Below are 22,289 nucleotides of genomic sequence, written 5' to 3'. Positions count from 1 at the left end.
CCAGGGTTCCATTCAGTTGAGCGGGAGGCGTTTTGAAGCGGGAAGGGGGCGTTGACGCGCGTTCACTGGGTGGGTGGGGGTGATATGGTCGGGAAGGCGGTTTGAAGCGGGGTGGGTGGGGGAGGAGGGAGCCGTTGGCGCGCGCGCTGAGCGGCAGCCGGATGAAGCGAGGGCTCGTGCGGTGCTGTAGGAACAGCGGCTTCGCGGAGCCGGAGGGAGGCGGGGTCAGTGAGCTCAGGTCGGGTTCAATGTGTTTATGTGCGAGTTGGTGGTGTGTTTGTGTGTATGAGAGCGAGTGCAGTATGTGGGCTGTGTTTTTCCTATTATTCCTCGGACAAAATGCTCGATCTCCTTCGCCCTAGTGGAGTAAGCGAGTGATTTGGGAGGCGCGAAGCGGGTAAAAGATTCCCGAGTGCGTGTGCGGAATAACACACGGAAAAGGACCGGGGGAGAGGAGGAGGAGGAGGAGAGGAGGAGGGGGGACTTAAACATGGCGTTGAGAGAGGAGGGGGATTCGGCGCAGCACAACAACAGCAACGCCAAGTGCCAGGAGGAGAGCAATCGCAACGGTTATGTGAAGAGCTGCGTCACCCCTCTGAAACAGGACGGCGGGTTTTCCATCTGCAGGTGGTGTAACTTGGAGAGGCTCGGCTTGGCGCGTCCGAAACTCGCAGCCTTTTACCTCGGGGGCGGCTGCAGTGCCTTCGCAATCGTCGCGCTATCCATCGTGGCCAGGAGATGCCTGGACGCGGAGTTTATTTCATCCTTGCTGCAGACTTTCCAGACGGCCTGGGCGATCGCATTCCAGTCCCTAAGCCCGCTCTTTAGTATATGCTGTGCCTTCTTTTGGTTGACATTTTATCTGAGGAAGAGCAAACGGGAAAGCAGCACGGCTTGGCTCCTGTCATTGCCTCCATGTTGCTATCTCGGAGATTTCTTGGTGGTGCAAGTTCTGCTCGGTGAGGACCAGCTGTTTCTTTGCAGGTTGCTGGCCCCGGCTGTTGTGCTGGGTTGCGTGGGATTGCTGACATTACTCTCCACTTTGAAAGTGAAACAGAGCGTCCTGATCTTGCTGTTCGCCGGTGTCCTTAGGTTGGCTTCCATCACCAGTTTGATCGCCCTCCCAGCAGCTCTGAGACCCCTCTTGGCCTGTGGGGTAGGGATGGTGGGGGCGACCGTTGCTGTGTATTTTGATTGCCTGTTTCCGAAAGAAGCTCGTCGCAGGGTAACGACAGAGGAAAAAATCCCAGTTATCAAACCACGCAGGAGATCAAGTTGTGTTTCTTTGGGAGAAACATCCACCAGCTATTATGGTGGCTGCAAGATGCCCAGGAGGACGTCTTTGCCTTGCATATCGAGAGAACAGGTAGGATTTGCTGAATTTAACGGTATTTTTGAAATCCCAGAAAATATCAGATTGAGCAGTTTATATTGAAAACACACGCCTAGTGTTTGTAAACATCTTCGAAACAGACTGGTGTTTAAAGGCCATGCTCTGTGGGTGAATCTTTGAAATGTCGTGAACAGTACGGGATCGATGCTTTATCTTGGAAAAATCTTTTGTGATGCAAAGGTGCAAATTCTATAATGATCAAATAGTGTTTGATTGCCCAAGTAAGAAAGTATAGCACGTGAAATCCTGAAGGTTTTGCAGAACATGGCACCTTCCAAGGAATACTAAATATTTTTTGAGTCGTGGAATTTTATTATTTTCATTGATGTTTTAATAACTGCAATTCATTTAAGTAGAGAGCTAAATGAAAATGAGCTTTTGACATCATATATGAACTTGAAAGTCCTTGGAAGAAATATGTTGCAAGGGGCATTTGCATATACCTAACAGTCTGCTTAAAGAGCACTGTCTTCGGCTCTGAAACTGGTTAGCAAGGCAATTAAAATGCCTTCAATTCTGTACAAGAAGTAGTTTGCTGTTGAAAATTAAACCATAGCAGTGAGTTTTGTGTCAGATCTATAATTCATTTTCAGCCTACTGTTATAAAGCTATTTCTATTGTCAATTTACACTTCTAGCAACATAGTTCAAAAGGAGCCACATTAACTCCACTAAGTTGTTGTTAGTTCCATTCCTAAATTGCTGGTCAAAATGTAAAAGCGAATAACAATTGTGATTGATTTCAGAATTGTAAAAAAAAATCATGATCTGTGGACATTAGTGTATATTACTGCCAAGGTTTCCATTATTAACTGAGTTTAAAAATAGACTGGAATGAGATTACTCCCAATTTTTTGATAACTAACTGCTTTTATTTTCTAAATTTGAAAATTCCTCATTTAGCAGAAACATTTTTTAAGATAGTTCAAATGTGGATTTGACCATGCAACTATTTTGATCCATCCCTTAATACAGGTGAATAAACAAACAATTTTTAAATAGGCTAATTATTGGCACATGTGCATAAAGTATGCATGGTACTTTTCTTTTGAAATGTTGAGTGGGGCATTTTAACCAGTAGCAATATAAGTTCTGAGTCAAAACATGGAAGCACATATAGAACAGTTAATACTTAAGAGATTTTATTGTAAATAAAACATATCATAACAGAGGCTCTTTGCTTTTAATAAATAATGTGGAAATGACAATTTTTTGTGGGGAAAATGTGTTTTGCATAAAAATGTTTGGGCCAGAGATCTTTTTAATTTTGGAAACAAAAACCCAGTTAATACTGATATGTCCATGTCTGGTTTGGAACTAATTTTACAGTATTTTGCTTTGTGTTCAGCATTGCAAAAATGCGTCAGTGTAAGAGCTGGATTATTTCAAGTTGTTGATAGGAGAAGGGAGAAATCAAGACTTCAGTTCAAGACGTTGACATTTGTTTGTATACTGGAGTTTAAACTTTGTATATATGTAATTATTTTAAACTGAATTATTTAATGAGAACTTGTTCTGCAATGTAATACAATAGACTTATCAACATGAGTAATGTTGACTGGATAACGTATGGTTAAAATTTGATTATTTATCTCCATTTACAAGATTATGTGGTTGTGGACTTGCTCCTGGGCATTTATGATTTTCATTTCTAGGTCATTCCTTTCTAATTTCCCATTTAACCTTTAAATGTTATGTTCCTCAGACTCCTTGCCTGTGTGTATCCCTGTATTCATTTGCACTACCATTGGTAAAGAAGCTTTCAGCTGTCTCAATCCACCCTACTCATCAAAGCTTCTTCCTAAAATACTTTCGCCTTTGAAAAACTTGAAAATCCATCATTAGCCAAGCTTGCACTCAGCTCTCCTGATGTCTGCCTTTTTGGTTGGTACCAGTTTACCTAATGCCTCTTTATGAAGCGCCTTTGTTTCCTTACATAAAGGTGCTATGCAAATGGAATTGTTGATTATAACTCGGTGCCCCAGTGAGCCACTGCAAGTTGCTGCCAATACTAATTTGTAATTAGCTGCTTGGTGATATGAAAGCGCAACCTAACTGATGTGTCCTCCTGTGTTCCTTAAAGTGGACATACAGGTGGCTTCAATTTGGCACATTGCTTTAACTTAGCAGTTAAAATCAACAACTTAGCTCACAGAAATCTTATGGGGGCTTGGCCTAAATAGCCAAGTGGTTATGGTACTGGGTTTGTAACCCAAAGATCAAGAGTTCAAATCTCACAATGGCAAACTATGAAACAATGTAACATCATCTGAAAAACAGATGGGAACGTGTTTGTACTCGAAAGAGTTACAACAGTCACAGAAATCTTATGAACCAAAACTAAGTTGAGAATTCTGTTTTGGAAGACCTGAATGGACAAGTGAATGTAGGCAAATGGCTGCTCGAGCTGGCAGGTTGAAAAGTCTGTGGCATCTGCAGCCAGTCTGATGGAAGTGCTGTTAATGTCTGACCAGCCTACCTGAGTCATTGGTTCTGGACAGGTAGGTCTGACACTGATGACTGAGATTCTTAGTGCTTGGCTTCAAATAACCCTGAAGGCCAGTCAGCTAATAGATATCATTAGGATTACTCTGTATGTCAAATTGGAACGCCACATCTTTTTCCACTGGGTCTGTGATTAATTGGAATAGTTGCAGTATGCGAAAGAAACAGCCAAATAACACAGAACGCATACTAGGTTCTTGTAATGAACATTTCTAAAATGCCCTGTAGCAAAGTTATCACATTAAATGGTTAAAATATTTTTAAAAAGGTACTGCAACATAAGCTGACGGGCAAGTTGTAAATATAGTAAACTGTGGATTTATGAGTTGTGGTTTGAGAGCTGGCTGAAGTGAGGTTTATTTGACTTTTGTTTCCAGCTGAGCTATCTGACACATAAAAAGATCAGATATGCCAACCTTTTATTTGTTTCCTATTTTATATTTCTTTTAACTTGGTAGAAGTGAATTAATAATTTACTCAAGCAAGGAATCAACAAATAAAATAATTTAAAATAAATACTTTTGAATTTCAGGTGAAGACTAGTCTGGTTTTAACTTTGTTCTGACTTAAGAATGTATATAGCTGAAGTTATAGCTGAAACTTGTTCTAATAAAGCATATGTTTTGAGTGTGTAAGAGATAATCAGAATTTTCTTAATTTTTATGCAGTTATTTAATAAATTTTGCAAGAAGAACATAGAACATGCTTATTTTGCTGATAGATTTTAGTATTTTTCTGTGGCTCTTAATCTCTTAATTGATGATTCTTGGTAATGTGGAGAAACAGATTTTAAATTAAGAGGAATGAATTGAAACTACTAGTCCCAGAAAGGAGGTCTTGTGGTGCAGTGGGTAGCCTCTGAGCCAGAAGTTCCGGACTTGATGGCCAAGGAAGGTGCCTTCATAACACGGCCAAACAGGTTGAGTATCAGCCTGTAATTCCTTCCAACGCATGCCAATGACAGGTGATAAGGGGAGAGACAGAAAATTGCAGCCTCTACCGTCACTATTCATAGCTCTGGACTACAACATGTATGTAAAAGTGGATGTTGACACAGAAACTTGGACTCCTTGGGTGGGTTGTTTGGCTCAGTTGGCTGGTGGCCAGCGTGGATCAGATTTGTGTCAGCAACATAGGGTTCAATCCCTGTTCTGGCTGGAGTGCGGATTGCAGTGCTGTGGATCGGGCCCTGCCTTTGGTCAGAGAATTCAAGAGGTTGTCCTAGAAAATATAAGCAAATAGTAAATTTCTGAGAGGGGAAGAGGGTTTTCTGGATTTGAATTTGCTTAATGATGGCATGTTTGGTGATGGGAGAATAGAAAGAGGTTTGGGACAAAAGAACATAAGAAGGCTATTGCACCTCGGGAGTCTCTTTTTCTGTTCAGTGAGATTATGATGATATGCAACCTGCCTCCATATTGGTCCCATTTGCCTTAATAAGATAATGATATTGTCACTGGACGAGTATTCCAGAGACCCAGGGTAATGCTCTGGGGACCCAAGTTCGAATCCCACCATGACAGATGGTGAAATTTGAATTCAATAAAAAAACTAAAAAACTATTGTCGATAGTTGTCAAAAAACCCATCTGGTTCACTATTATCCTTTAGGGAAAGAAATCTGCTGTCCTTACCTGGTCTGCCCTACATGTGACTCCAGACCCACAGCAATGTAGTTGACTCTTAACTGCCCTCTGAGCAAGGGCAGTGAGGGATAGGTAATAAATGTGGTCCTAGCCAGTGGCACCCATATCCCATGAACGAATAAAAAAAAAAACTTTGTTTGTCAAAAATCTATCGATTTTGTTTTAAAATTGGCAATTCATCTAGCATCCACTGCTGTTTGCAGAAGATAGTTTCAAGCTTTGACCATCCTTTGCTGGTAGAAGTATTTCCTAATTTTACTCTTGGAGTGTTTGGCTATAATTTTTAGACCATGTCCCCTAATCCTGGACCCCCCAATCTGTGGGAATAGTTTCCCTCTTGCTATGTTATTTATTCACCTTTAATATCTTCAAGCCTTCAATCAAATCACCCCTTAACCATCTAAATTTCAAGGAATACAGTCCAAGTTTATGTAATTTAACCTTTGGAGTCCATTTATCATTTTTGGTAAATCTATACTGCACTGCTCTGATCGTCATCTAGTACCTGAGCTAAGCAATTCCATAATATTCCAGAACACTCTTAATGATTGTCCATCCTGCTCTGTCATTGATGGAACCTGGAAGGGCAGAACCGCCTGAAGGGGCTAGGTTTTTCCTTGCTTTGTTCCTGAGGGACAATAGTTTGGACCTAATTAGATCAATGGATGGAATAAAAAAGTGTTCTGTGGAGGGAATTATGCTACTGAAGTAAATGAATGATGTCACTGATCTCTGTCTTGCATCAATCACAATTTTAACAAAGATTTTTGCTTGGATGCAATTTCATTCCAATTGCACTTCCCTCTTGTTCCATATGACCTGAAGACCAAGGCTCAGGTGACTCTTGATCAAAATTTCATAGAACATTGAGGAAAACCAGTTTCAGCCACTTTGTCACCTGCAAAATCCAGATATCTATCTATCTATATGTGTAGTCATTGCCCATATCCACTTTTCTTTTAATTTTACGAAGTCAACAACTGACCAGAATATGTTTGGGATGAGAACAGAGCTCCAATATTAATCTTAAAATTCAAAGTTTTCTACCACTATTTGAGTGAGCGGAGAGTTCTCTGATTAGTGTAATGTTGGTAGACATGTCAAGAGAGCCCATGGCCCCCCTGAAAAAGTAAGAAGCTTTTTTTTTGCATTATTGTAAGTAAGTTAAAGTGGCATTCAAATTCTTTGGTTGGTACCTGCTGTAGCATAAATATCTATGTTTTTTGTGAAGCCACTTTTTTTTTGTAGTGTTGTGAGGGTTCTTGATTGAAACTAGCATCTCCAAATCCAAAGCAAAAGTTTTAGCTGTTGGCCCTGTAGTGATTACAGTTTAATTTGGATCCCTTGTTTTTGCAAAAATACATGAGTGCCTTCGGCCCCATAGATGAGGAATAGTTTCAACAGTCCATACTCATGTAAATATCTTGTGCAGGTGGCAGTGTCGTGATCAGCCTATTTAACCATTTCTTGAGTGATGTCACATAGGTTGTGTGCTGTTTGTTTTTCAATTTGCTGAGTGATGAAAGGTGAACAAAGTTGTATGAATTGCACCCAAAGGCTGAAGAGCAGACTCCTCAAATTTTGAAACAGTGATTGTTGTAAATGGTACTAAAAGTAAAGGCAAAACAACTGTTTGGTTCTTGTTGCAATATGGGTGAGTGGCCAGGATATTAAGGTTGCTCAAACAGGTATTTGATGCCACTGTGCCTGTCAGGACAAAGAGGCAGTTTAAGCACGTTATATTTGTATTTGTGGGTGTTAGGAATGAGTTTTAGCTTTAATGCTTAAGTTTGGTTTGTATTTCTGTATCTGTGTTAAGAAAGGTCAAATTGAGTTTTAGTTTCACTTCAAGAAAGGTGCCTGCATTTCTAATGAGGATTTTTACGACTGTTGCAGCTGGATTAAACAAGAGTAGAAGAATGGGCTGTTGCCTTGCAACAGGGGTCCGGAGAGGCAGGTCCCTCCCACGCACACAAGAAGAGAAACAGCAGTTTATTTTGGAAGCTCTTGGAGCTCAGCTGGTTTTGAAGATTGTTTCCCTGGCAGCTATTGGCAAAGGACAGATAGCCAGTCCTAAGCTAAAGAAAAACCCCAAAAATCCAGGAGAGTGGAACAGGGGAAAATCCCAAGATGACCTTCTAGACAAAAGAAGCACAGGAACCTGGGAAAAGGTCCTGGTTAAGTGAAGTTTGAAGTGTAGAGAAAGGCTTAAGGCTTGAGAAGAGGCAAGAAGGTCCAACTGTTATCAGCTGAGCTGGTGAGAGAGAGAGTGCATGGAAGACAGCTTGAATGCATGTCATGTCCTAGGGAAGAGGGAGCATCTGAAGGAGAGTTTGAAACCCTGGAGGGGAACCCTTGCGGAAGGTGTCTGAGAGAGAGCTTCAATTTGGGAGAAGATTGCAAAGCGAGTTCTTGAAAAGTGGAGATTGGAAGCCCTTGTGTGAAAGATGGATTCAGTGAGACTGGTTGGCTCACAGTGTGACAAGTGTCTGGGGGAGTTGAGAGGTCCATAGCATCTGGTTGAGGTGGCATCTGTCATTTGGTTTCAGAGTGTGATGTGTCTGACCACAGGGTGCCTATTGGTACATGGACTGTGTACTTACTGTGGACATTTAGAGTATAAGATAGCTTTTGGTAACTTGTGTTATCCTTTATAAACCTGTATATCTGTAAAGGTATGATTGTGGGTGAAGGAGTGTTGTAATATGGTTCAGCTTTTCTTTCTGAATAAATATTTCGTGCTTTTCTTAAAAGTTCATCAGCTGACCCCTGTGATTCTGTTCAGTGGCTACTCTCCACGTGGCTACTCTCCACGTATCTAAACAAACAAATAAAAGTTAGGATTTATGAAGCTGGGTTCCACCCTGGGATCAGACTTGTCCAGCGATAACCTCAGCTGGGATCATAACGGTGCCATGTAGCATTCTTCAGTGCCAGGAAGCGTACCTAAACACTAATTCTTGAATAGGAGATACTTGATCTACCAGTTGGTAAAATGTTCTACTTAGGCTATCTTGTTGGAAGACAAGAGTTGCTGGTGTGCAGTAGTAAGGAGTACAGGGAATTCTTCTGTGTGGAATTGAATGGTGTGGAGGGAATTTCCAAGAGCTATCAGATGGAGGTGCTCTAAAAATGTCATGTCACAAAAAATACCATTATAACATAGGAGGAGATAATTTGTTTGTGCATGTGCTAGTATTCATTTTTCAACTAAACTATCCACTGAAATCCCATATCCTTGTCCTTCGTTGTATTTAGTGAATTTAATTTAAATGATATTGCAGCTTCAGCTTTAATAGCCAATTGTGGTAAAACATTGTATCTAAAAGCCCTCCTGAAGTAAAAAAAATAAATTTCCCTTTCAATCCCCTTGTGCTGATCCCAAGTTTATGGTTCCTCATTACATTTTCACCAACCAGTGGAACCAGCCTTTGCTTACAGGCCCTGAATTTGCTGCATTAGTAACAGAGAATCTGAGGCGCATACCGCTACTAATATACTGAAAAATCAATTTGGAGCAAGGAAGAGATCTGTGAGTTGTAAATCACCAGATTGCTCCACTGTTGAACTTGCAGATAAAACTGAGTTTGGCATCAGCCTCAGTGTCAAGAAATTGCTGTATTTTACATTATAATAACTACTTAAAGTTGATGCAAAAGCTACAGCTGTCATTTAACAATGTAAAGGCCCTATTAACGGGATATTTCATGTTTCCAATGGCTCTTGACTTGGATACCAGTTAGCAATTTAATGATTTTTCTACACATCTCATATAAAGCATGTGACCAGGGTTAAAGTTAAACTGGAGAAATTATGAAAGGAAGTAAATTCTTCACAGGGGAAAAAAAAAAAGGATCAGCGAATACAGTTGAAAGATAAAATTGAAAGAAAGCAACATGATAACTTGCATTTATATGTCACTTTAACATAGTGAAACATGGACTTTCTTCTGGGGGAGGGTGATCAGCCAGAGGCCGTGGTCCACTTCGGTACCAGTGACTTAAATAGAAAAGGGGATGGGTCCTGTAAGCAGATTTTAGGGAGCTAGGTGGGAGATTGAGAAGCAGGACCTCTAAAGCAGCAATCTCGGGATTGTTCTCAGTCCCATGTGGAAATGAGTATAGACATAGGAGAATTGAGTGATTAAACACATGGCTGGAAATCTGGTATGGGATAGAGGGCATCAGATTTCTGAGGCATTGGGACCGATTCTGGGGAAGGTGGAATCTGTGCAAGCCGTAAGGGCTACACCTGAACAGGACTGGGATGAATATCCTTGCAGGGAGATTTGCTAGTGCTGCTGAGGGAGGGGGAGGGGAGTGGCGTGGTGTGCGTGACTCTGAAAGACAGGAAAAAGTACAGGTAGACACAGACATGTTGTAGCATGATATCATCGCTGAAACGGAAACTTGGCATAAAGCGGGGCAAAATTGGCAGTTCAACATTCCTGGATATAGAGTCTAGAGGCAGGGTAGAGAGGGGGATAAAGAGGGTGTGGGCGTATCATTGTTGGTTAAAGAATCAATTACAGCTGTGAGGAGGGATGATATATTAAATGAAGTACCAAATGATGCCACATGGGTTGAGCTCAGAAATTTAAAAAAAAAGGGGCAGCCACCCTGGTTGGAAGTGTACTGTAGACGTCCAAATAGTGGAAGGGAGTTAGAAGAGGAAATGTGCTGGTAAATTTCTGAGTGTAAAAACAATAGGGCAGTAATACTTGGGAGACTTCAAGTGCCCTAATATCAGTTGGGATGCAAACAGTGTGAAGGGCACAGAGAGCAAAAAATTCTTGAACTGCATTCAAGAGAACTTTTTTAGCAAGCATGTAACAAAGCCCGACAAGAGGGGGCACAATTCTAGATTTAGCCTTAGGAAGTGAAGCTGGGTAAGTGGATGAAGTAGCATTGGGGACCATTTTGGAGATCGTGACCATAATATTTAGATTTAGCCTCATTATGGAAAAAGACAGAGATAGGACAGCTACAACACTGGCATCTACACGGCAATGTGGAAAATTGCCCAGGTATTTCTGCACACACACAGCAGGACAAATTCAATCTGGCAAATTGCAGCCCTGTCACTCTACTCTTGATCATCAGTAAAGAAATAGAAGGGGTCATCAACAGTGTTATCAAGTGGCACTTCCTTACCAATAACCTGCTCACTGACGTTCAGTTTAGGTCCTGCCAGGGTCACTCAGCTCTTGACCTCATTTCAGCCTTGGTTAAAACATGGACAAAAGAGTTGAACTACAGAGGTGATGGGAGAATGACTGCTCTTGACATCAAGTCAGCATTTGACTGATTAAGGTATCAGGTAGCCTTAGCAAAACTGGAGTCAATGGGAATCAAGGGGAAAACTCCGCTGGTTGGACTCATACCTAGCTCAAAGGAAGGTGGTTGTTAGAGGTCAGTCATCTCAGTTTTGGGACATCACTACAGGAGCTCCTCAGGCCAGTGTCCTCGGCCCAACCAGCTTCAGCTGCTTCATCAATGACCTTCCTTCCATCATAAGGTCAGAAGTGGGAAAGTTCGCTCGGCACCATTCATGACTTCTGAGAAACTGAAGCATTCCATATCCAAATGCAGCAAGACTTGGACAACATCCAGGTTTGGGTTGACAAGTGGCAAGTAACATTCGCACCACACAAGTGCCAGGCAATGACCATCTCCAGCAAGGGAGAATCTAGCCATTACCCCATGATGTTCATTGGTATGAACTGTCAACATCCTGAGGCGTTACCACTGACCAGAACTGAACTAGACTAGCCATATAAATACTGTGGCTCCAAGAGCAGGTCAGAAGCTAGGAATCCTGTGGCGAGTAACTTGCTTCCTGAACCTGTTCACTATGTACAAGGCACAGATCAGGAGTGTGATGGAGTACTGTCCGCTTGCCTGGATGAGTGTAGCTCCAATAACACTGAAGAAGCTGGACGCCCTTCAAGGACAAGGCAACCTGCTTGATTTGCATCCCGTCCATAAACGTTCACTCTCTTCACCACCGATAGATACATAGAGGCAGCAGTGTGTACTATCTATAAGATGCACTGCAGGAACTCACCAAGGATCCTTAGACAGCACCTTCCAAACCCACATCCACTACCATCTAGAAGGACAGAAGCAGACTTGTGGGAAGACCACCACCTGGAAATTCCCCTCCAAGCCACTCACCATCCTGACTTGGAACTATATTGTTGTTCCTTCACTGTCAAAATCCTGGAACTCCCTCTCTAACAGCACTGTGGGTGTACCTATACTGCATGGGCTGCAGGGGTTCAAGAAAGCTATCCACCACCACCACCTACTTAATGGCAATAAATGTTGTCCTAGCCAGCAAAGTCCACATCCCATGAATGAATGGGGAAAAAAAAAGTAAAAGTTATAAACTGGGGGAAGACATATTTTACAAAGCTGAGAGGTAATCTGGTGAAAGCAGACTGGATATAGCTGTTAGAAGGGAAAACGGTGTCAAATCAGGGGGAGGAATAAAAAAGTGACATGTACCCATAAAAAAAGGTGGTACTGCCAAATCTAGAGCCTCCTGGTTATCCAGAAGCATACAGGGTAAGGTGAAGCAGAAAAAGAAAGCTTATGACTATCACAAAAAGCTAATAGTGTAGATAGCCTAGAGGAGTATAGAAAGTACACAGTGAAGTAAAATAGGAAATTAAGAAAGCAAAGAGAGGATACAAGAAAATATTGGTGGGTAAAATCAAAGAAAACCCAAACATGTTTTACCAGTACATTAAGAGCAAGAGAATAACTAAGGAAAGGGTAGGGCCCATCAGAGATGTACGTGGTAACTAATGTGTTAATGCTGAAGATGTGGGCAGGGTTCTCAATGAGTACTTTGTCTTTACAAAGCAGCGGGATGATGCAGACATTCTGCCTAATGAGGAGGAGTGTGAAATATTAGATACAATCATCATGAGAGAGGAAGAACTGGAGGGACTGATGTCCTTTTAAGGTGGATAAATCACCAGGGCCAGATGGATTGTATCCCAGGCTGCTAAAGGAAGCCAGGGAGGAAATAGCAGATGCTTTGAGGATCATTTTCCAATCTTCATGAGATATAGGTGAGGCTCCAGAGGACTTGAGGTCTGTGAATGTTGTTGCATTATTTAAAAAGGGTGCGAGGGATAAACCAGAAAATTCTAGGCCAGTCAATTTGACTTCGGTGATGGGTAAATTATTAGAATCAATTCTGAGGTACAGGGTAAACTGTCACTTAGGCATGGATTGATCAGGGATAGTCAGCATGATTTTGTTATGGGTAAGTCGTGTTTTACTAACTTAATCAAATTTTTTGAGCAAGTAACAAGAATGATTGAGGGTAGTGCATTGAATGTTGTCTACATGGATTTTAGGAAGGCATTTAACAAGTCTAGTCACATGACAGACTGGTCAGAAAAGTGAGATCCCATGCGATACAAAAAAGGTGGTGAGTTGGATCCAAAATTGTCTCAACAACAAGAAAAAAAAGGGTAATGGTACATGGATGTTTTTGCAAATGGAAAGTGGTTTCCAGTGGTGCTCCACAGGGCTCAGTGTAGGAGCCCTTGTTGTTGGTTGTATATATTAATGATTTGGGCATAAATATGGGAGGCATGATTGGGAGATTTGCAAATGACACAAAAAATGACCGTGTAGTTGATAGTCAAGAGGATAGCTGTTGTCTCCAGAATTATATCAATGGTTTGGTTGAGTTGGCAGAAAAGTGGTAAATGGAATACAGTCCAGAAAAGTGTGAGGTAATGCATTTGGGGAGGGCAAGCAAAGCAAAGGCATACTCAATAAACGGGAGTATATTGAAAGGGATTGAGGGAGTGAGAGACATTTGTGTGCAGGTCCACAAGTCCCTGAAGGTGGCAGGAATGTGGATGAAGTGTTAAAGGAAGCATATAGAATGCTTTCCTTAATTGGATGATGTGTAGAATACAAAAACAGGAATGTAATGCTGAACTGTATAAAACGCTGATTAGGCCACATCGGGAATGTATGCAGTTCTGGTCACCACATTATAGGAAGGACATGTTTGTCTTGGAGTGAGTACAGAGGATGTTTACAAGAATGCTGCCAGGGCTTGAAAATTGCAGCTATGAGGAAAGATTGGATAGGCTAGGGTTGTTTTCCTTAGAACAGAGGAGGCTGAGGGGTGACCTAATTGAGGTGTATAAAATTGAGGGGTCCAAATAGGGTAGGCGGAAAAGACCTGTTTCCCCTAGCTCAGGGGTCAATTACCAGGGGGCATAGATTTAAAGCGATTAGTAGAATGAGTAGAGGGGACATGAGGCAAAACCTTTTGACCTAGAGGGATATGGGCATCTGGAATTCACTGCCTGAATTAGTGGTTCAAGCTGAAATGCTCGACTCATTTAAAAGGTACCTGGATCTGCACCTGAAGTGCTGTAACCTGCAGGCTACAGACCAGGTGCTGGAAAGTGGGATTAAAATGAGCAGCTAGTTTTTTTCTTTTCTTTTCTGGCTGGCACAGACATGGTGGGCTGAATGGCCACTTTTTGCACCATAGCTTTTCTATGGTTCTCTGCTAATTTTCTTTTTGACATGTTCACCACAAAAATCACAAGGTAAACAGTGCAGACAAGCAAAGGTCGGTGAGGTTCAAAAAAAAGTGCAGCTCTTGGTTGTGTTTGGTTTTTGGAGTTAGATAAAGAACACTCAACCTGTATTAGGACAGGTGACCAAAAGCTTGGCAGAAAAGTAGATTTTAAGGAGGGTCTTAAAGGAGATGAAAGAAGTAGAGAGGCAGAGTGGTTCAGGGAGGGAGTTGTAGGGCTGAGGGACTTGAAGGCAGGCTGCTAACAGTGCAATGAAGAAAATTTGGGATGCATAAGAGGTCAGAAATCAGAAGTGTCATGGGGCTAGATGAGGTTATAGATGGGCGAGGCCATGGAAGGATTTAAAAAAACAAGATGAGAATTTAAAAATCGAGGTGTTGTCAGACCAGGAGCCATTGTAGATCAGCAAATATAAATGGATAAATGGGACTTGGTGTAAATTAGTATCTTAGCAGCAGAGTTTCCTAGCAGCCAAGTTTTTTGATGAGCTCAAGTTTACGGAGGTTGCAAAGTGTGAGTCCAGCCTGGAGAGCATAGTTGACAAAGAGCTGAGATTGGAAAGTGCATTACTGGACTTGAATGTCACTGGCCAGCAAGGCAAGAAATGTTTCTGACCGGCAGAAAGGAAGATCATCACATTTGGTTTGTTGTGAATTGATATAAAGCTTTCATATGTAGACAGTCGCTGGTTTGGGTTCCTGAATTTCATCAACTAAATTGTTACAATTAGCAAATGTGATGAATGACCAGTTAGCTTTTGGTGGTGATCGTTGAGGGAAGGATGTTGGGCAGAGCACTGGGAGAACTCCCTGGTATCAATTGATAGTGCTTCAGGATATTGTGTGTCCACTTGAACAGCATGACACAGAATCCTCTGACATTCTCTCCTTGCAGTACTGAACTGTCAGTTTGAATTGCCTGCAAGTGTCCCTCGACATTCTGACTTGAGATTGAAATGCTATCAACTGGATGAGCCGTTATGCAAAAAGCTTGAAAATATTCTTCCTGACAATGTGGATGAATGCTTAAGTCTGAAATTCTGCAGTCCCTTTTTTTTGCAAGTGTTGACACATTCAAGCTAAATGGGCTATGCTTCTGTTGAAATTGTAGTCAGAGCAGTGTCACAGAAATCATTTGATTCACATATCTAGGCATATTAAACAATGTTCTGTGGCAGTTAGTGAGTTTTAAAGAAGTAATGAAACCTCTGGATTTTTCTGAGGATCAAAAGCTATTTTGGCTTCTCTGTCACAATTATTGTTTTTGTGATCAGAAAGGTCAGATTGGAATTGGCCTCTGTCATTAATGCCAATTAATGTTTTTGCTCTACCAGTTGAATTGCATTTCGATGTAAGAGCACTTTGGTCACATCACTGCAAAATGTTTGTATTCTGTTTTGTTAACTTATCAATGCAATAATATGCTGAGTTTAATTAAACAGCCATCAACCTTTTAAAGATTAAGTTCAACCACAGTTGAATTAAAAAATATATAATTAGAAATTACTTTTACTGCAATAGTTGCAATACGTCGTACCAGAAAATAAAATTGGTGCTTCTGCTAATCAAAATCTTGCACTTTAAGAAAAAGGAATACTCTTTACAGTGAAATGCATAATGTGGTTGTGCTTAGTTTGAAAGCCATGATTGATTTTTTTTTTGCACTTGCAGTTCAATACCTTCCACAGGTTTCAGTCCTTAAAACTGAAATTGTATCAAGTTGCATTAACTTAATTTTGCTTTCAAGATAACATCTCATCTACATGCAGTATTTTCATTAATTGATAAAACTGACAACTAGTAAATTAACCATTCCAATTTTTATTATTTCTGTTAGTTTGTTCCCCTTTTTCCTCCTCATTAGCACTGTTGATAACACACTTACTTCCATGTTAGATGTTTGTCCGTTCATGCCTTGATGTAGGCCTTGAACATACAACCTTGGCAGACAGTTACTACAGTACTGGGGGCATGTTGCATGAGGAGGTACCATTCTTCAGATGAGACCTTAACTGATGTATGTCAGCCCATTCAGTTGGAAATTAAATGGTTCAAAGCGTTACTTACATATGAGCGGTAAGGCTTCAGAGTCCTGGATACCATTCCTCCTTGAATCAACACCACCCAAAAACAAGTTTTCCCATTTATTGTATGTATAGCTATGTGGAAGGGCCCCTGTGTTTGCTGGCATAATGATGGTTGCACCTCAGTAGTCTTCTGAGAGATATGATGAGACATGACATAATTATCTTTTTTCTTTCCTGAAATGTGATTTCTTTCTGGGGTACATTCTGCAGGCATCAGATACCAACTCCTACTTGCTCAAATTTTGACTTTTTTCTGTGTTTTGTCATGTACCGCTTTTCTCTCATTTAACATGTCTAATGTGTTTCTGAACAAAGGCATGCTAAATGAAAGCTCGCTAAACAAAAATAATTTTTCTAAAAGAATGCATGTAATAAGGGTGGGTTATGTTCTTTTTAGATTAAGCTGAGAGTTGACTGACTCTGGCTGGTCCTTCTGTCACATGGGGATCTGCTGTTTGTTTATTTGTCAGTGGAGAGTGGGAAATGGTGGAGAAGTTACCGCGTCTCGGCCTGTACCTCAGCCTTGGCAACACTGCCTCTGAGAAGGTGAGGAGTGAGCATCGGACCTGAAGCCTGGGATTGATATCCAGCCTGGAGTCCTGGCACCTTTATCGGCTGCTAGTAGCCCGGAGTGCCCACAGGCAAACATCCCAAGCAGGGGACAGGAACAGAAAAATCTTGACCCACTGAGAATCAATCCCAGTCCCACTGTGAGATGCTAATGATGAATCTTCTCTCACCAGGACAAGTTGGAATATTTCATTGTTCTTATCTTTCTTGGTGTGACATAGTTAGTTAGAGAATAACTATGCAGTCTATTCAGCCCCTTGAGGCTTACTAGTGGCGTTAAGCCGAAAACTGAGGTTGTGGCTGATGGTTTTTATACAAAAAAACTGCCTTACATGGAAAACGTGTTATTAGAAAGTATCTAAACGGAGGATTAACACTGTATAACTCCTGGCATTGAGTATTGCCAGCCCCTGAGTGTCAGCCGTGGCTCAGTTAGTCGCACTCTCACCTCCTGATTCACAAAGCTTTGGGCTCAAGTCCTACCCTTGGGCTTGAACACACAAATCAAGTCTGATACTCCACTGCAATACTGAGGGAATGTTGTACTGTGGAGGTGTGTTTTTCAGATGAGATGTAAACCAAAGCTCCATCTGTCTGCTTGGGTGGATGTTAAAGGTCCCACAACACCAATGTTTCTTGCTCTCAGCCCTTCATCATTGTTCTGAAATGTTAACAATGTTTTTCTCCACAGATGCTGCCTGGCCTGAGGTATTTCCTGCAATGTCTGTTTTTATTTCAGATTTCCAGCATCTCCAGTATTTTACTTTAGTAATAAGAAATCACTTATTGTTTTCAAATGCATCATTATTTACTCAAAAAATATATATTTAGATGGGATATTGGCTAAGTTTTGTAAGATGTACTCTGATAAAAAAAATTCCAGATCACCTCTCAACCACTGAATTCCTTGAAGTGCGTTCACTTCTCTGTAGACAAACATGGCAATCATTGCATATAGCAAGATTCAAAAAGAGCAAATGAGGAGTGGCCAGTTAAATAATGTTTTTTATGATGATTGTGGGAGTAATATAGTCTTGGACACCAGGAAACCCCAATACTTGCACTGTAATCTTTATTGCTCTTGAGAAAAGCTTGAACCCATAACTTTCTGATTGAGAGGCAAGAGGATAGAACAGACTTGTTTGAATGTTGATTACATTTCTTCCGATCAATGACTTTGTTTTGTATTGCTGTGTAGCCTAATGAAAATGTAATTGCACCATGGCTTTTTTGCATTCGAAGATATTTTTTTCAGCCTTAGATCTGAAGCACTACAAAGGCTTCTGTGATCTGTTACCTTGCTAAAAGTCATGTTAACCCTACAACTTGGGAAATTTATACTCTGCTTCACCAACTATACAGCATGTGATGCAGAAAAAAATATCCGCGTTTTGGAGAATAATCAGGGACTATGAGTACTTGACACAGATTTTGTAAATGACAGTTACCAGTGTAGTGCAAAAAGAGCCACAAAAGTGCTTCATTTTGATTGTTGCAAACTGTAGGCTATATATTAGGGATATAATTCCTAATTTTTCTGATAATTCTTGATGTCCTTTACTATACTTGTGTTCAAGAAAATTGGCATTTAATATACTGATGTGCAAATATAAAATTATTCTGAATGATAATTATACAGATGTGGCTACATGCATTTTTTATTAACTATTTGCTTTTGGAAAAGGTGTTATGCCCAGTGAAGGCATGAATGATTCACAGCTTCAAACTGTGTTCGTATGGAAGCTTTTAGTTTTGAGAAAGGACATTGATAAGATTGCTCAGATGGCTGCCAAGGGTTAGGTGACTGTTGTAAATTCAACACTGATTACCTCAAGCTTTTTAAAAATTTATTCATGGGATGGGGGCGTTGCTGGCTTAGCCAGCATTTTATTTCCCATCCCTAATTGCTCTTGAGAAGCAAGTGGCTTGCTAGGCCATTTCAGAGGGCAGTTAAGAGTCAACCACATGTGGAATCAACATGTAGGCCAGACCAGGTAAGGGATAGCAGATTTCCTTCCCTAAAGGACATTAGTGAACCAGATGGGTTTCTATGACAATCAATAATGGTTTCATGGTCATCATTAGACTTTTCATTCTAGAATTTTAAAAATTGAATTCAAATTTCACAATCTGCTGTGGTGGGATTCAAACCCAAGTCCCCAGAGCATTACCCTAAGTCTCTGGATTACGTGTCCAGTGACAATAGCACTCTGCCACCGCCTTCCCCTTCCTCCTCCCAGAAAATTCGTGATTGAACCGTGGGCCACCCCTTTGAATGGATAAACCCAGACAGAACCTACCCCCCCTCTGTGGGATTCATACCTGTCATTCTTTGTGGTTTCAACTCAAAATCAATGGTTTTCCAGACTGTCTCTCCCATGTTTGTAATTACACAAAAAGGAAATGCTGAGAACCAGTTCACCACAAATAGATGTGAAGTGCATTCTGTCTGATCCATTGTATAGGAATGGCTTTAAGCTTTAAACCATTCTGGATTGACAATAGCAGTTGATCATGTGATAGCAACTGGCTTCTAATACCAAAATCCTTTATTATCCCAAGAAACAGAAAGAAACAGCCAGTTTTGTTCTCTTTGTTTATGGGATGTGGGCACCACTGGCTAGTCGAGCATTTCTTGCCCATCCCTGATTCACCCTTGGAGAAGGTGGTGGTGAGCTGTCTCCTTGAGCTGCTGTAGTCCACAAAGTCTAAGAATATCAGCTGCAGACCAAGACAACAACATTGAAGCCTTTTAAAACTTAGAGACTGCTGTACCTTAAAAGATTTCTAGACTGATTGCTAATCTAAGTCCATCTGGAAAGAAATCTGACCTCCTGGTAAGAAAAGCTACAAGTGACCAACTTCACGACCTGCTAAACATCCATCTCCTTGAAGGAACTCTGCAGTAATTCCGATATACACCAACTATTGAAACTGACCAGACTACTCTTTCAGAATGAAATGTCTCTTTACAGGGCCTGCAATGACTGTTTTCTTATGATGAGCCAAACATGAACTATTCTATTGTCTACAACTTGTAAAAGTGCACTGCTCTCTTTAATTGTATCTTTCTTGAGTGCATGAGTGACATAGCATATAGACTTTAGGGGTGAATGTGTGAATAAGTAATCTTCTTTGTTTCATGATAGCTTGCTGCTGTTCTTCTGTTGACTACATACCTAGGGGTGGGGGAGATGGTGGGCAGTGCATTAAGAGACACACGGACACCCCAAAACCATACTGATTATGGACAGTAAGGGAAAGCGTGCAAGGGTTTCAGTTCTTGCCCAACTCCGTCCATAGCAACGTTTTTATTTTAATGTTGCCAAACTCGCAGATCAAGGAATTATATAGAAGCTGCAGCACAGAAATAGGCCATTTGGCTCAACTGATCACTGTTATTGTTTATACTCCAAACGAGCCTCTCCCACTCTATCTCTTCCCACATTCCTCCACTGTGCCCCAGCCCCTCCACAAAGGATACATCATGTGTCCCTTTAAAAAGCAATGCTATTTGCTTCAACCACTCCATGTTTAACATTCTTGCCATTGTGCAAAATGAAGTACTCTTTATTTGATTTTGTTTTTCTTGTATTTATGCCTTTTTTGGCCTCATCCACAATTGAAAAAGGTTTCTCCAGATTCCTGATCAAACCCCCTCATAATTTTAAAGACTTCTCCACCAAGTTTCTTTTCCAGTCTGCTCTATCTTTCTTGATCATTGCATGCTCCTCTCTCTGCCCCTCCCTCCCACCCTTGGTATTTGGCTGTTTCCTTCTTGTGAAAATACGTGCTACATTAACCAAATGCACTTGGGAAAGGAATCAGCTTTATGGACCCACAGTAAACAAAAAACTAGAGATATATTCAAATGGATTGTGATGAAGTTCTGATTGTTATTTTGCAATAGATTGAGCACTCTTGACACAATATATGTCCTTTATTAGCCAGTTTCAAAAGTGATGCAGCACTGCATGTTTTGCACTAGAATTTAGATCCAAACATAAGGAAAAAGGTAAATTACAACATTGGTTACTGAAGGCAAATAAGCTGATATGTCATTACCATTTTTATGTAAGTAATGAATTCCATTTGCTTGCAGACTTCCTTTGCTTGTGAGACAGCTTGTTATAGACTGCTTAAATGCAACTGGCTAATCAGGCAGAGTTTGAATGATGACCATGCTTTACTGGAGCTTTTTAAATTCATGTCTGCAAAGTAAGACCACAAATGTTAGCATAACATATGTTTAGAATTTTAAATACAAGTATGCACTTTTTTTCAATTAAACATGGTTTTGCTAATCAAGTAGAAACTTTGTTTTTCAATTGATTACAATTCTATTGAAGCAAGAGCAGAGTAGTAATGGAGCGATAGTAAGATTTGAACCTGAACTCTTATTCAAAAATAAATTTGTAAACACAGCTGTCTATATAGGAAGAAATATGTACTTAGTAAAATTTAGTAGAAATATTACTTAGACACAGATTCTTTTGGCAAAATTTTTCCACCTTTTGATATGTGTTTTCTCATGAAATATGTGGTGAAGGTACAGGTTAATATAGTCAGATGTTATAACTGTGATGGCAAGGTGTTATAAAATTGATCACATATGACCATTCAAGTAATTCCTACATCACAACTGAAATGAGATTTGGCAAAAGCTCACTTTTTTGTGTCTGAAACTGTTAAATATTACACCAAGAACAACAGATGGATCATATGTTATTTTGTGCATTAAGTTTCATTCGCTTTGGACTATATTATTTTCAAACAAATGTGCCTACCACAAATATGTATGTTGCATTTAAATTATGTTGTGTGTCTGTAACATTCACAAAATCTTCAGCATGAATTCATTAAACAAACCACTGCTCAGTACAATTGTCTTGATTTCTACCCTCCTGCTGAAATTGGCGGCTGTTGGGGTGTTGAAAGCCTAGTCCAAAAGGGCATTAGTGAGAGCGTAGGCTATGCATTTCAGAAAGTTATTTAAGCCTGGGAACATCATGGAAAACTCTGATCCTTCCCTCAGCTAACTTTCCTGTAGATATCTTCAGATTGCAATCAGGAATGGAAACTGCCAGTTTTTCTCTCCCTAGCTGAGATGGTCTGAAGTCAGTTTAAACCACTCTTTCTGAAATTAGCTAACAGACCCATAGGGGAGTGAACATGGGGCTTTCCTGATCAATGTGTCTCAATACCAAATGAATACAATTTCTTCATCTTCCAACAGTCCTTAATTATACTGACAAAGCACATCTTCTATATTTTGTTGGTAAAAATGAAAAAAATGCTCTATACTCAATGGCTGGGCAAAACCTGTGGAGAGAAACTTCAGGTCGATGACCTTTAATCAGAACTGAAACGTTAACTTGTTTCTCGCTCCATAGATGCTGCCTGACTTGATGAGTATTTCGCCATGTTCTGTTTTTATTTTTGATTTCCAGTATCTGCAGTATTTTGTTTTTTGACTTTTTTTTGTTATTTTATTGTCTTTATGTATT

The 22,289-nt window shown here is 40.6% G+C and overlaps 1 protein-coding gene across 9 annotated transcripts in view; it reads left to right on the top strand.

The window, feature by feature from the left end:
* The first annotated feature begins 246 nt into the window (after window positions 1–246).
* Window positions 247–22,289, top strand: part of pde3b (phosphodiesterase 3B) — a 265,470-nt gene continuing 243,427 nt past the window's right edge. For all 9 annotated transcript variants that reach the window (XM_041196605.1, XM_041196606.1, XM_041196607.1 and 6 more), the window contains exon 1: window positions 247–1,366. In XM_041196605.1, the coding sequence (XP_041052539.1) occupies window positions 491–1,366 (876 nt within the window). In that variant the 5' untranslated portion in view covers window positions 247–490. The remainder of the gene's footprint in view (window positions 1,367–22,289) is intronic.

The sequence above is a fragment of the Carcharodon carcharias genome, chromosome 10, assembly GCF_017639515.1.
Source record: "Carcharodon carcharias isolate sCarCar2 chromosome 10, sCarCar2.pri, whole genome shotgun sequence".
Classification (NCBI taxonomy): domain Eukaryota; kingdom Metazoa; phylum Chordata; class Chondrichthyes; order Lamniformes; family Lamnidae; genus Carcharodon; species Carcharodon carcharias.
Note: the sequence above shows the minus strand (reverse complement) of the source record. Positions and strands in the feature narration are given on the sequence as shown.